This window comes from Ranitomeya variabilis, chromosome 5 (genome assembly GCF_051348905.1).
Source record: "Ranitomeya variabilis isolate aRanVar5 chromosome 5, aRanVar5.hap1, whole genome shotgun sequence".
Lineage (NCBI taxonomy): Eukaryota > Metazoa > Chordata > Amphibia > Anura > Dendrobatidae > Ranitomeya > Ranitomeya variabilis.
In genome coordinates, this window is record NC_135236.1 from 146,370,458 (window position 1) to 146,384,259 (window position 13,802).

The window sequence follows — 13,802 nt, forward strand, 5'->3', positions numbered from 1 at the left end:
TTCATATTTTCTCTGTAGCAAACGGTGCTACAGGGAACATATGAATGGCGGCTTCAGCACCATGTGGGGGGGACAGCGCTTACTGTAGCGCTGTCTCCGGCAGGCCACACGGACCCCAGACGGAGAATGTCCGTGTGAGGTGCGTGTTTTACACGGACCCATTGACTCTATTGGGTCCGTGTAATCCGTGCGCTCCCACGAACACTGACATGTCTCCGTGTTTGGCACACGGAGACACGGTCCGCACAAAATCAATGACATCTGAACAGATGCATTGATTTTTATGGGTCTACGTGTGTCAGTGTCTCCGGTACGGGAGGAAACTGTCACCTCACGTACCGGAGCCACTGACGTGTGAAACCGGCCTAACAGCCACAACTGCACGCTCTACCTGCGCATGCGCAGTAACGACGCAGCTTTTACTGCGCCTGCGTGGGGAATAGCGGAGATGTTAATTTCACCGCACTCCCGATGTGATAGCATCGGGCCTATTTCTAGTATATACATAAGTTGCTCATGTGAATTTATGATTACTATAAATCCGAAATAGTGCCAGATAACTGAGGACTTGGGGCCCCCATTTTAGAGAATAGTGGTGTCCTCAGCAATCATACAATTATTACTTGTTAGGCAAATTTTGGGGGGGAACTCCTGGAAGAGTGAGTGAATGGACATGGGTGCATTGTTCTTGCACAGCCAACTCTCCATCCCGGCAGCACAAGAGTCTGCAGGAATCGGTAGTCTGTACCTGATGTAGTGATTGAATGCATTAGTTCCCCGGCTTCAGGTGAAGTCCTGATTGGGGCTGTGATTCCCCTCAGGTGAAGCGTCGTCCAGGTTGGCGTTTTACCTACATATTTTTCATGATTTGCATTCTTTTGTACACGGTTATACCGATTTCTTAGAAACATACAATCTGCATAAAAATTGTTCATTATGCCCACATTAAGCAAGTGCAATTCTGAGACTAATGAAGGCCTAAAATTGGAGAGAGGATTAGCGCTGTTGCTAGACAGTTGTCCTTTCCGCAGGAATTTTTTTTTTTTTTTTTTTAAATTACTTTTTAGATTAAAGATTCCTGCAGACTCTCTCTCTAGCTCTCATTTTGGGTAGAGTCAGGGCAGTACACTTGTATTGAGCGAGGCCACTGCCACTAATCGGTTTCTGCCCCGGAGAATAAATATCGCATGTTTGACCACCGTTGGCTGAGAAACCATTGAATTCTCACAGTGCACAGTGTGTCCACTGGGGGGGGGGATTCACAAGTGTGTGTAGTCACACAATGCCTGCAGACTTTTCAGAGAAAAAGTTAAGCCTCATTCTTGAGAGAGATGTATCCATCTCAGGGACCCGCATCCCATGGTTATGTTTAAGTGTCTAAGGCTACTTTCACACTAGCGTCGTGCACTGCACGTCGCTATGCGACGTTGTGGCGCACCAACACTAACAGTGAAAGCGCCACACAACGGGGGCAGCGGATGCTGTTTTTCAGCGCATCCGCTGCCCCATTGTGAGGTGCGGAGAGGAGGGGGCGGAGTTCTGGCCGCGCATTTTACCTGCATTTTTTGGTGGCGACGCTCCGACGCAACCGTCGCACGACAGTTGCGACGTGTGGCAATGCGTTGCACTGCGTCGCTAATAAAAGTCTATGGAGAAAAAAACGCATCCTGCAAGCACTTTTGCAGGATACGTTTTTTCTCCAAAACGACGCATAGCGACGTGCAGTGCACGACGCTAGTGTGAAAGTAGCCTTAAATGGTAAAAATAATCTTGTCTGAAAGAGTATTGAGTAATCTCGATTTTTTTCTTATTTCGAGGTTTACCTACTGGGATACACATTTTAGATCTTTTATTTGTTAACCCAATTTTTTTTCCATAATATCCCCTTTAGGGAACTTTAATGTGCAAATCGCTTGATCACCTATGCAATACACCGCTTTACTTTAGGTCTGACAAGGCAACCTGACGATCACAGAGTGCCGATCGCCATGACAACTGGTGACCGCCATGTTAAAGTCTTTTAAATGTTATTGTCAGGCTTGACAGTGTCATTTGATAGAAGAGGTTAAACTTTTACTATCAGAGCCAACTGCGATAAGGGGTTACTGCTGGGGTGCCATGTTAGGGTATGTTTCCACGGTCAGGAAACACTGCTTGTTTGACGCTGCGCAGAGCTGCAGCGTCAAACAAGCAGCGTCCAGATGTTCCAGCATAGTGGATGGGATTTCATGAAATCCAGACTCCACTATGTGTTAAAAAACGCATGCGTTTTTGCCGCGAAAACGCATGCGTGGTGCGTTTTTTCAAAACGCAGCATGTTGCTACTATGAGCAAAACACGCAGGTACACCGCAGGTGACCTGCCAGTGACCTCAGGTGCAGTTTTGGTCAGGATTTTACCTGCATAAAATCCTGACCAAAGCCTGAAGCAAAACTGAACGTGGAAACATACCCTAAGGGTATGTTTCCACGGTCAGGAAACGCGGCTTGTTTGACGCTGCGCAGAGCTGCAGCGTCAAACAAGCAGCGTCCAGATGTTCCAGCATAGTGGAGAGGATTTTATGAAATCCCGTCTCCACTATGCGTGGAAACCCGCACGCGGCGGCCCTGCGACTACGGACATGCTGCGCGTCTTTTCAGATCGCAGCATGTCCGTACACCTTGCGGGGACGCAGCGTCCCCGCAAGGCATATCACAGGGCGCTATGGGAGAGAGCGATCATCCCGGATGTGAAGAGTTAACACATCCGGCATGATCGCGTCCCAGAAAGGGGGCGGGGCTTAGCGCCGAGCGGCTTCGCCGCTGCGGCGATACCGCCGGCCATCCTGACCGTGGAAACATACCCTAAGGGTATGTTTCCACGTTCAGGAAACGCTGCGTTTTTGACGCTGCATTTTTCCGCAGCGTCAAAAACGCAGCGTCCAGATGTTACAGCATAGTGGAGGGGATTTCATGAAATCCAGACTCCACTATGTGTTAAAAAACGCATGCGTTTTTGCCGCGAAAACGCATGCGTGGTGCGTTTTTTCAAAACGCAGCATGTTGCTACTATGAGCAAAACACGCAGGTACACCGCAGGTGACCTGCCAGTGACCTCAGGTGCAGTTTTGGTCAGGATTTTACCTGCATAAAATCCTGACCAAAGCCTGAAGCAAAACTGAACGTGGAAACATACCCTAAGGGTATGTTTCCACGGTCAGGAAACGCGGCTTGTTTGACGCTGCGCAGAGCTGCAGCGTCAAACAAGCAGCGTCCAGATGTTCCAGCATAGTGGAGAGGATTTTATGAAATCCCGTCTCCACTATGCGTGGAAACCCGCACGCGGCGGCCCTGCGACTACGGACATGCTGCGCGTCTTTTCAGATCGCAGCATGTCCGTACACCTTGCGGGGACGCAGCGTCCCCGCAAGGCATATCACAGGGCCCTATGGGAGCGAGCGATCATCCCGGATGTGAAGAGTTAACACATCCGGCATGATCGCGTCCCAGAAAGGGGGCGGGGCTTAGCGCCGAGCGGCTTCGCCGCTGCGGCGATACCGCCGGCCATCCTGACAGTGGAAACATACCCTAAGAGTCAGCAGCTGCATTGCACACAGCAGGCTCGGGGCCTGAGCTCGCGCCTTACAGGAGGTGCGCTCATCTGCCGAATATATATTCCGGATGTTGCCACAGCATTAATCACCACATGGCCCACAGGATGGTCCTCGGCTACTCTGGTGGGCCAGTATGACTCAGGTTCATTGTTTATGAAAAATAAATGTGCCGCCACGTAGAAATGCAAACATGAAACTTTTACACTTCTCTGCAGCACACTTCCTGACTAAAAGTCTGCTACTTACCATCCCTGGGACAAGGGCACCATCAGGCTGAGATCATATGCCAATCTTAGGCACACAGAATCTGGATCTTTCTGAAAATGTTTTGTAAAACCAATGCCTTCTACAGAAGTCATGAAGAGTTATTTCTTAGTTTACACCTACATCAGGAAGGTGGAAAGCTTCAGAGGCTGACACTCTCGCTCTATGTGTCTAAGCATAAGAACAGTGTCTTTTTATATGGCTTATTCCGGAGAACTAAGAGAACAGGCGACACATGTAGGTCAGACAATTAGTACGATTACCTAACCAAGGTAACCTGTTTTTCTACCATGATTTAGGATCTTTGAACAAATATTCCTGAGAACTGGTCTGTTCAGTGCAGAGGAACATGTTCATCCTGGAGCTTGTCATAATTAGCATGCAATACCACGAGCCGCCATACATAACATGGTTAGTATTTCTCATAAACATAACCACAAGTAAACCCGCAGAAGAAAAAACCTATTACTGTGCCCCCTGCTCAGTAACCTGCAGCCCTTAGCAGATCTTGATATGACCTGGTCCCAAAAGACGTGCCATTGTTTGGAAACTGAAATTTTGTAGGTCTGAGAGAAACACCTCAAAAAAGAGTGAACGTTGTAAACTCAGACACAAAGTATGAAAATTATAAGTTACAATGCAAATACTTGTTCCATCTATTATGAGTCGGTTCACATTTCTGTTATTAAGCTCAGTCATGGTACATTCAGCACCAATATGGTAGTTAAAACAACAAAATCCTTGATGGAGCTCTGCCAGATACCTTATATGTCCATGATTCAACATTTGGAACGGTCACAGCACTGTTGCTTTCATGAAAAACAGGAGGTTACAAGCACAAAAATGAATATTTGGAAAAATGCAAGTTTCTAAATGTGGCCAAGAAAAAGGAAAAGGACATCTGCAAAATGAGAGGAATCGAACTAAGAAACAGCACGTGTGAAAAGACTTGGGTACACTAAGGCTACGTTCACATTTGCGTTGTGCGCCGCAGCGTTTTGCGCCGCAACGCACAACGCTGCGTTTTGCGCCGCATGCGTCCTTTTTTTCATTGATTTTGGACGCAGCAAAAATGCAACTTGCTGCGTCCTCTGCGCCCGGACGCGTGCGCCGCAGTGACGCATGCGGCGCAAAACGCAAGTGCGACGCATGTCCATGCGCCCCCATGTTAAATATAGGGGCGCATGACGCATGCGGCGACCGACGCTGCGGCGCAGACCGCAAATGTGAACGTAGCCTAATAGATCACAGACTGCACGAGTCAACACTGTGAAGCAGCAGCAAAAAAGGCAAACCATTCTGGGATGTATAAAGGGAAGCATACAGTCTAGATCACATGAAGTAATTAATCCCCTCTACTCCTCCTTGGTCAGGCCTCATCTGGAATACTGGATCCAGTTCTGGGCAAATTTAAAAAAAAAGACACTGAAAAACTGGAACAAAATCAGAGAAGAGCGACCAGGATGGTGACCGGTCTGCAAAGTATGTCCTACAGGGAACACAGAGGATGTGGGAATGTTTCGCTTGCACAAAAAGAAGGCCAAGAGACTTAATAGCTGTCTACAAATATCTGAAGGGATGTCACAGTGTAGAGGGATCATCTTTATTCTCATTTCCACATGGAAACACGAGAAGCAATGGAATGAAACTGAAAGGGAGAAGATAGAGTAGATAGTAGAAAAAAAACTTTTTGACAGTGAGGGTGATCAATTAGTGGAAAAGGCTGCCATGAGAGATAGTGAGTTCTCCTTCAATGGAAGTCTTCAAACAGACAGGACCGACTTTTCTCTGAGATGATTTCGTGAATTCTGCATTGAGCAGGGAGTTGTAGACGATGACCCTGGAGGTCCCTTCCAACTTTTAACACTCATTCTATGATCTACCCTTATGTAAAGGGAAATTTACTCAAAAATATAAAAAACAATGCACAAGAATGAAAATGACCATACTGACAATGATTGAACTCGTCCAGATACAGTTCCTTCCAGTTTTTTTTTTTTTTCATACCAATTTCCCAGCTTGTCTTTATTGTCAATTTTGGCTAGTAAAAAGATTTATACATTACTGGATCCAGAAGGTGAGTACATTGGCACCATGAGCATTGTGTGTACAGGAAGGCGAGGACAGTACACCCTTAACTACGCATGTAACAGCTGCAAATATACTTATCTCCCAGCTAATGTACTGCCCAAAGCCTACATGAATGGTTTTGATAGGGACAAGCGTGATAGTCGGCTCACTTGGTGTTGCCCTGGAGGGCAGGCTTCTAGTCTGTGCCCACTGATGGATGCCTACACGCTGGAGCTATGTGATTGAGAGTGACCAAAGTCTACAGGGACCTGTCTTTGCAGAGGAAAGTGTAGACCGCTGTGCTTTCCTAAAATAAAAATCGTATACAGATGCATACCTTCTAAACAACGTATTAAAGAACACACTTTTGGCATGGCGACTGCCACCTATGGAAAAGCTCTTTATGTATACTGCAGGCCCAGTTCACTGAGAATGCACTTCGCCTAGGAAGGGTCTAAATAGGTATCCTACACTATTCGGACCACGTCTTTGGTAACGGGGATGCTACAGCTGAAATGGATTTTTGCTATACTGGACTCATTTAAAATCTGAAACTCCAGCTGTATAACGTTATACATAGGTTTGTTTCATGGCTCCAGACCTAGTGACAGGCTCTCGTTTATCAGAAAGAAAATCCAGATTTGACACTTTGATCCAAAAGAGAGACCATGACCTCCCAACAAGGACTTCCAGTGATTAGTGGGAATAACCTTCATGTGCAATCTCACAAATTTCTAAGTACCACACAGAGAAATCGCACTTTAAAGATATTTACCCTTTACTTTTTTAAAAAACAGGCCTAGTTTTGGAAAGCAGAGTAGATTGGCTAAATTATACGTAGAAGAAAAAAATCGCCCACATTTTTGTACATCCTGGACAAAGATCTGAGTAAGGCTGGGTTCACATTGCGCTAGGGCAGACACGTTTTTAAGTAGGCAAAACGCAATATAACGGACATTGTAACGCTTCCATAGACTTGCATTAGTATGACGCATCATAACACGTCAAAATTGGCATGCGTTTGTGACGCACCTTCCACAACGCGGCCTGCAGAGTTTTCGGGTCCGGTCAAGCTAACGCATGGGTAACGGAAGCGTTAATTCTGCCATTGTTAGTCTATTGCAAAAGCAGCCAGACGCAAATCAAGCAAAATGTCCAAATGAAACCATGTGTTGGATTGCGTTAATGAGGCTTTTCCATATGGTCATGTGACAGGAAATATGATTTCAGCCATTTTGGAGCATACACTCTGCAGACAAACTGTGGAAACGCCAGCTACACAGTGTGTGTATCGTGTGAGCGACCTGAGGCAATGTAAGTACAATTCTACATATTCTATGTGTCTATATACATCCTTTGAGTGTGTAGGCCGTCGGATGTACGTGTACTAAATGTATTGTTTTGTTTGTACACAGATGTCGGATAGTCAGGGATCGAGCAGCAGTAGCGTGTCTACAGTCTTCTCGTCACAATCGGTAGGCTTGCGATTTAAAAAGGCACAATGAATGTTGTGTGTCACTCGAGTGTATTAAGGTAATCATGTTTTTATTGCAAATAGGAATCTTCTGATCCTGAACTTCCAATATGGGATCAAAGTGACAGCTCTCGCAATTATATTATTAAAAAACGGAAGTTGTGGGATAAAATAATATGCCAGTTGGACCCCCGGTATTTGGATAAGTCCGCCTCCTCTAAGAAAAAAAATTGGTACTTAATGCTCAAGACAAGTTGGGGCAGACACACTAATCTGGCACATTTTCCAGACAGTATAAACTTAGACTGGACAGTCTTAAGTCTGGTGCATTAGCGCTCGTCTAACCTTCCAGCACCTTTCGCTTGGCTTACTTTTACATTATATTTTACAGTTTCTATACAAAGAATAAAATGGTTCAAAATCGAGTTTTCATGATATGCTAAAAATAAAAGTATCCAGCAAGCAAATCTTAATTAATGAAGCATAAGGCAAGTGTTCTATTACTCTGGATTACTCAGAATTCTGGTGCATTTGGATTAATAAATTAAAGTCCTGGTCCAGGATTGAATCACATCTTACTAGTACAAGGCTGGGGCTACACGGCAACTTTAGCCTTCACCCAGTTCATGCGGCCAAAGATTGCTATAAGCGTCTGCTACGTGTCCACATAATCCTGGTGAATATGGTGGCAAGCAAGTTACAAAAAAGTCAAACTGGTTCCAACTTTTTATGGTTTGCCTGTTTTGGGCGCTGTACCGTTGGGTAAATAGGTGATCTAATTCACTTGCATGATATTGCAATATGCTAGCAGCATAAAGCTCTTTGGCTTCACAATCTGTGTGGTCATGTAGCCCCAGCCTACAAGTTTTTATTTATCAAAACGTCCCCCAATGTATTGTTGATGGCAGCTCACCAGAAGCTCCCTTCTCGACTTCTTATTATTGCTTATTTACATGACCACAAATGCTCAGGTCATCTACTAAACAGACTGTTCTCTTCTTCAGAGGTTCAATAGCAAGAGCATAGCACTACATATGGTCCCATTCTGTGCAGATACAGTCTGTGTACCAGCACTAGAAAAATGACACCAAAAAAGAAGCTACATACAAGGAAGAGCACACCAAATCTAAAACCCAACAAATACATTTGTTGTCTACTTTTCTACCCAGTAAAGGAGTAGCCAGTACCGCCATTAAAAGCTATTTTTGGAGCTGAAACTCCAAACCCTTCTTAAAAAAAACAAAATGCAAGACTTTTCAAAACTTTGGAGTTTCCACCCATTTTCTGCCCAAAGAATTCAGTGCACACATACCCTCAAGGTGCAATAAACACATCCTGAAGAAAATAAAGGCCGGTCACCTAGTAAATAACAGTCCTACTCACAACCTATATATGTTAGGAAATCTTGCCAATAAGGGACCAGGTGAAAATGCAAGTCAGAGAAAAATGGTGAAAAGCATATTTTGCAAGAAAAGAGCAAAAAGGTATAAATAAATATTCCAATGTAGAATTAGTTAAGAGAGAATAGGAGTACATGCTCAACCTCTGCTCCATTCGGAAGGGACTCTAGTGTCTCCCTCAAGATCCCTTGGGATCCCAGTAGTCATACTTCCCAACACTAAAGTTACGGTAACTCCTATTCTATTGATATGGGCTAGGGATAACTTGTTAATATGGTACAAACCCTTCAAGTAAAAGATTGTTCTGCTTGGTTTCAATAAAACATTGGCTAGGAAGGGAATATAGTCATCATACTACAATACTTACAGCGCAGAAGTGGGATTGCGCAGTTTTACAAACCAACAAAACAAGTTTAACCACTGACGATTTACTGCATTCTGTTGGTGCAGACATTGCAATCAAGAAGGTAGATTAGATGAATCACCAGGGGTAACGTTCTCCAGGGGGCAATATGGCTTCTTGTGGGATGCAGAGGAGTTCAGACAGGATACGTAAACCAGGTTACATTAACATAGTGCAATACAGAAGATCTTCACGTCATAATTACCTGAGCGATCCCTGATGACCAGATTGCGACCCTCTCTTAGGTGGATAGTCAGGAGGTAGGACATTAGATTTGGAAGATTGCTCACACTGTCATAGTTTTCAAGGCCCTGAAGAATACAAAATAAAATACCAGTTACACATTACATGCACCACTGCAAAATGTGACTACTGGCATACTGGACAATGGCACATTCTAGCATCAACTCTATCTATAGTGGATCTCTTCTTTCTATATGAACAAAAAATAGCCACTAAAGTTGGGATTTTAATAACCAATAAAGCCATCACTTATGAAAGGGGAGCATTTACCAGACCTGGCTAAATTCTCCACTGTCTGCTATATGATGCAGACCTCCGAGCCCCAGGAACATTAATGTATTTTTGCCCAGTACTATTGCCATATGCAAGAATACTATAACCTTATTGGGCTAGTGAAATACTGGTCCAGGAAGACTAGGTAAAGCTCAAACCCGTTTTGTACTACTCAGAGGCGTCAGTTCCTGAAGATCTAATTTATCATTTAAACTCAGTGGTCCATGAAGAGCCCAAGAGTAAAGGTGGAATACCGAGGTGGAAATATTTATTATTTCATTAAAAAAAAAAAAAAACACACTTCCACCATTGCATAATTCATTTTGGCACCTTGAGAACAATGCTATTTTTACTGTATTCATCATAAAATAAATGATTTCCATTCAGGATGCCTGGAATGAAGTGTCAAGTTTGGGAAATCTTTGTATACTGGATACTTCCTGCAAACTAAGAAAAATATAAACTAATCATATCCTAATGACAATATCACCTAGTAACACAATCCACAACAAAATAAGGTTGACCTCACATTTTTATGTATTCAGTGGGTGGGTGTGTTTTGTGTTTTTAATACCAAAAAATGACATCAAATGTGCCTCATGTGTTCACTTTATTGCAACAAGAAAATGCTCAAGACCAAAAACTTTGGCCTCTGACATGACGATCCTCTTTAGAAATCCAACTCCATCAGCAGTTTAATAGATGGCATCATCTAGGACAAACACCCACTTACAAATGTCCACCCGTAACTTCATGTGATTTTGGTTCAGGATTCTAGTTTCTTACAACAGAAATTCAACACATTGCTACTTGCTAGCAAAACCCTCCACAGACGGCGGCCAACATAACCACTGGGTGGCCACAAAAAACAACTGTAGCACAAACTTCTTGTCACAGAGTATTGGGCAATCATGAAATTATTCTTCAAAATTGGATCTTTCTCCACTCCTTGTGTTATGTAATGAGACCACAGTAAAACAAGTGACTGTCCTTACACCACACGCTAGTGTGGTTGCTCCATGAATTGCATTTTCCCTAGGCAAGAATAGCACCATTCAACAATCCAAAGACAATTTGTGGTGAGGTACTGTAGATATTTTGAGATCTCACCCTATCTAAAGTCTTACCAACTGTACGGTTTGTTAGAGGTGAAATAGTGATCTGGAGCAGACAGACGTCTTTGGACTAGGCTGTGCCCTTCGATCTAGTAAAAGAAGTGCTACGGCATAAAATGAAATTCTACAGAATATTACAATTCCAACCTTACATAAACACTAAGAGGAAGGCCTTTTCCTGTTTCAGTTTGACAAAACTAGCCCTGCACAATTAAAGGCAAAATAAATGGCATGCCGGTTTGGTGTAAGAATATGAGTAGCTGGCAATGAGACCTGGACCCAAAACCATTAACCACCACCTACAGGATGATTGAGGTGGAAGCTTTGCACCTGACTATTCCCCTAGACCATGTCTAGACCTCACTAATGTCCAATAATATATAATTCTAGTGGGCAGTGTAGATAAGTTTGGAAGTTTTCTTGCTGATTTATTGTATATTTGGGCAAGATAAAACAAATATAAATCTCTGTACCTACTAAAATCCAAAAGATGCCAGCCTTGAATTTTTACTTCCAGTGCATTTCGAGATACAAGTTAATGAACAAGTTGCAGCCTGCAATATTCTTATATGCCGAATCCTACGTTTAGTCTGTCTGACTGGTAAAACACCTTTTCTACCACTACAGCCTTACAACAGTAATTACCTTTAAACTGTTAGTGTCCATCTCCACCTAAAAAGGGTAATGCAGAGTTTTCACTTGGGAGCGTTTAAGGATATTGTCTCCCGACAGTGATATGAGCATCACATGGTTGGCCTAGACTCTAGGGAGGACACTGGTCCCAAACGGAAGCAAATCCGACCTCTACATGACAAGTATTTTGACAATACACAGTTTATCGATTGAGATATTAGACACATGAAATATAAGCAAGATGATCTACTTACTCCAAGCTCTTCTGACATCTGTGAGGACATTGAAGAGTTCAAGTCAATGCTTCCTGTCCCATCCTAAAAAGTAAAATAAAAATTTGATGTAGACTTACAATGGTTTTGATGTTTAAAAAGTGACGGATGGCAAAATATTAAAACAATCTACTTAAAACAGCTAAAAAGATCAGCTAGTATATTAAAACCAATAACTGATAAGGTGAATAATACTGAAATATTGTGTCACTAAAACAGGTTGGGTGCTTGGATACATTAGGCAGCAAGAGAACAGCTAGTTTGGAGAATCTCCAATTCAACATGTCTTGTAGGATCATTCTGGTAGCTCGTTATCAGTACCTACTTAAAGTGGACAACTGATAAACTGGGGACAGGGTTACTGGTGCCCAAGAATCAATGGAAGAAGAAGAGGTCAGTCTGATAAATCACATTTCCCTTTAGATCATATAAATGTGAACATAGCCTTACATCCATGTTGGGTTTTCCATTTATCCGTTTCATCAAAGGAAACGAACATTGTTCAAGCCAAGGACTGATCCGACACATGGTGGACACCAACAGCGCCCAGAAGATCACAGTGTGTACAGGTGTGAACTAGGAGCAGCCACCTCCATATGCAAACACAAAGATGCACTCTGTAGTGATACGTTATGTAAATATGTAATATATAAAATATGAATAGCAATATTGCTCTATATAACAAAAAAAAGTAGACGCTTCGAACATAATTTGGCCAATTCATGCATGTCCAGCAGCCAACGACAAGGTGGCCTCCGATCTGCTGGGAACCTACGCGTGCAGAGTGAATACCTCTCTGACTGAAGCCTCGATTTCTGTGTAGGTAGGATCCTGCTGCAATTAAAACTACCACAGGCTGGAGAAAGCTGGTGTGTACAGACTCCATTTTTTCTTATCATCTAGAGCAGTAATGCTATTCATATTTAATATTACATATTTACATGCTTCAGCACTACAGAGTACAACTTTGTAAGAAGATCACATTGATTACAAAGGCGTTCATAGGGTTTCTGCCATAAAGTCTCATTTTACAGGAAAAAAAAATTATATAAAAATAGTGACATCTTTCAGCTTGCACTGCAAAAATTGCTTAGGAATAATTTACCGAACCCAACAGTGTTCAGATTAAGATTTGGTAAAGTCAAAACCATGACCGAAGATCTGTGACACATACTGGAAAAACAAATGTAATCAAAGGCACAACTCAACCTACAGGGCATAAAAGATCAAATGCAAACATTTTGGTTCCAGATACCACAGGACAACTTCAGAGATCTTTTGCTGTTACCACCATGATTGGCAAGACCGTTTTTCCCCTTTCGATTGCATGACGGGGGGCCATACACAATATCAGACAGCTGCTCTGAATGTTACATGACCACTATACTGTAGATGGCTGAATTACCTGGAAGTCATGGGACATTTAAGAGAACCTGGTCTATTCAGTGATAAAGCAGAGAAGGTAACAGGCAACCACAGGGAATTTTGTCAGCCGCGCCATCTTGGTGAAGACCATAAAAACTATCACTGAATGAAAAGGTCCATTTCTCTGGAACCATATGAAGTACCTAACAAAAAAAAAAACAAAAAAAAAAGTGCTCGGGGGCAGTGGGAATAATGTAAGAGCAAGTACTAGCCATTTTTTTACTTGGTCATCTTTAGGCTGCGTGCATAACTTGGGCTGTTTTTATTTTATTTTTTTAAGCATCTGCAATGTATCTAATATTTTGGTCATGATTTTAGAAAAAAACAGCAGCTGCAATGTGTGAATGTAGCCTTAGACTGAAAGAAGTAGACTACCTGGTTGGGCTGTGAACTAATGGATGGTATTTAATGTATAAAATCTCTCCTTTTTATGAATCCCTTTCCAGCAAAATCATGCCCGATTACTGTAAAGTGACGCTCACAACTTGATAAGCTGGACCTTCTTGGTTATGTAGAAAGTGATCCCCACACACCCGAGTCATACATCCTTCAAGTTGCAACAGCTGGAAGAGTTTTCTTAACACCCAAGTGCTAGGCATGGCATTTAAGCAAGGAACAAAACAGGAAACTGATCTGCT

General features: G+C 43.0%; 1 protein-coding gene across 5 annotated transcripts in view; it reads right to left on the minus strand.

Annotated features, from left to right (window-relative positions):
• MCTP2 (multiple C2 and transmembrane domain containing 2) overlaps positions 1-13,802 on the minus strand; it is a 217,632-nt gene that overhangs the window by 129,379 nt on the left and 74,451 nt on the right. For all 5 annotated transcript variants that reach the window (XM_077263414.1, XM_077263418.1, XM_077263419.1 and 2 more), the window contains 2 exons: positions 11,722-11,784; positions 9,409-9,514 (listed from right to left, as the gene is read on the minus strand). In XM_077263414.1, coding sequence (XP_077119529.1) covers positions 9,409-9,514; positions 11,722-11,784 — 169 coding nt within the window. The remainder of the gene's footprint in view (positions 1-9,408; positions 9,515-11,721; positions 11,785-13,802) is intronic.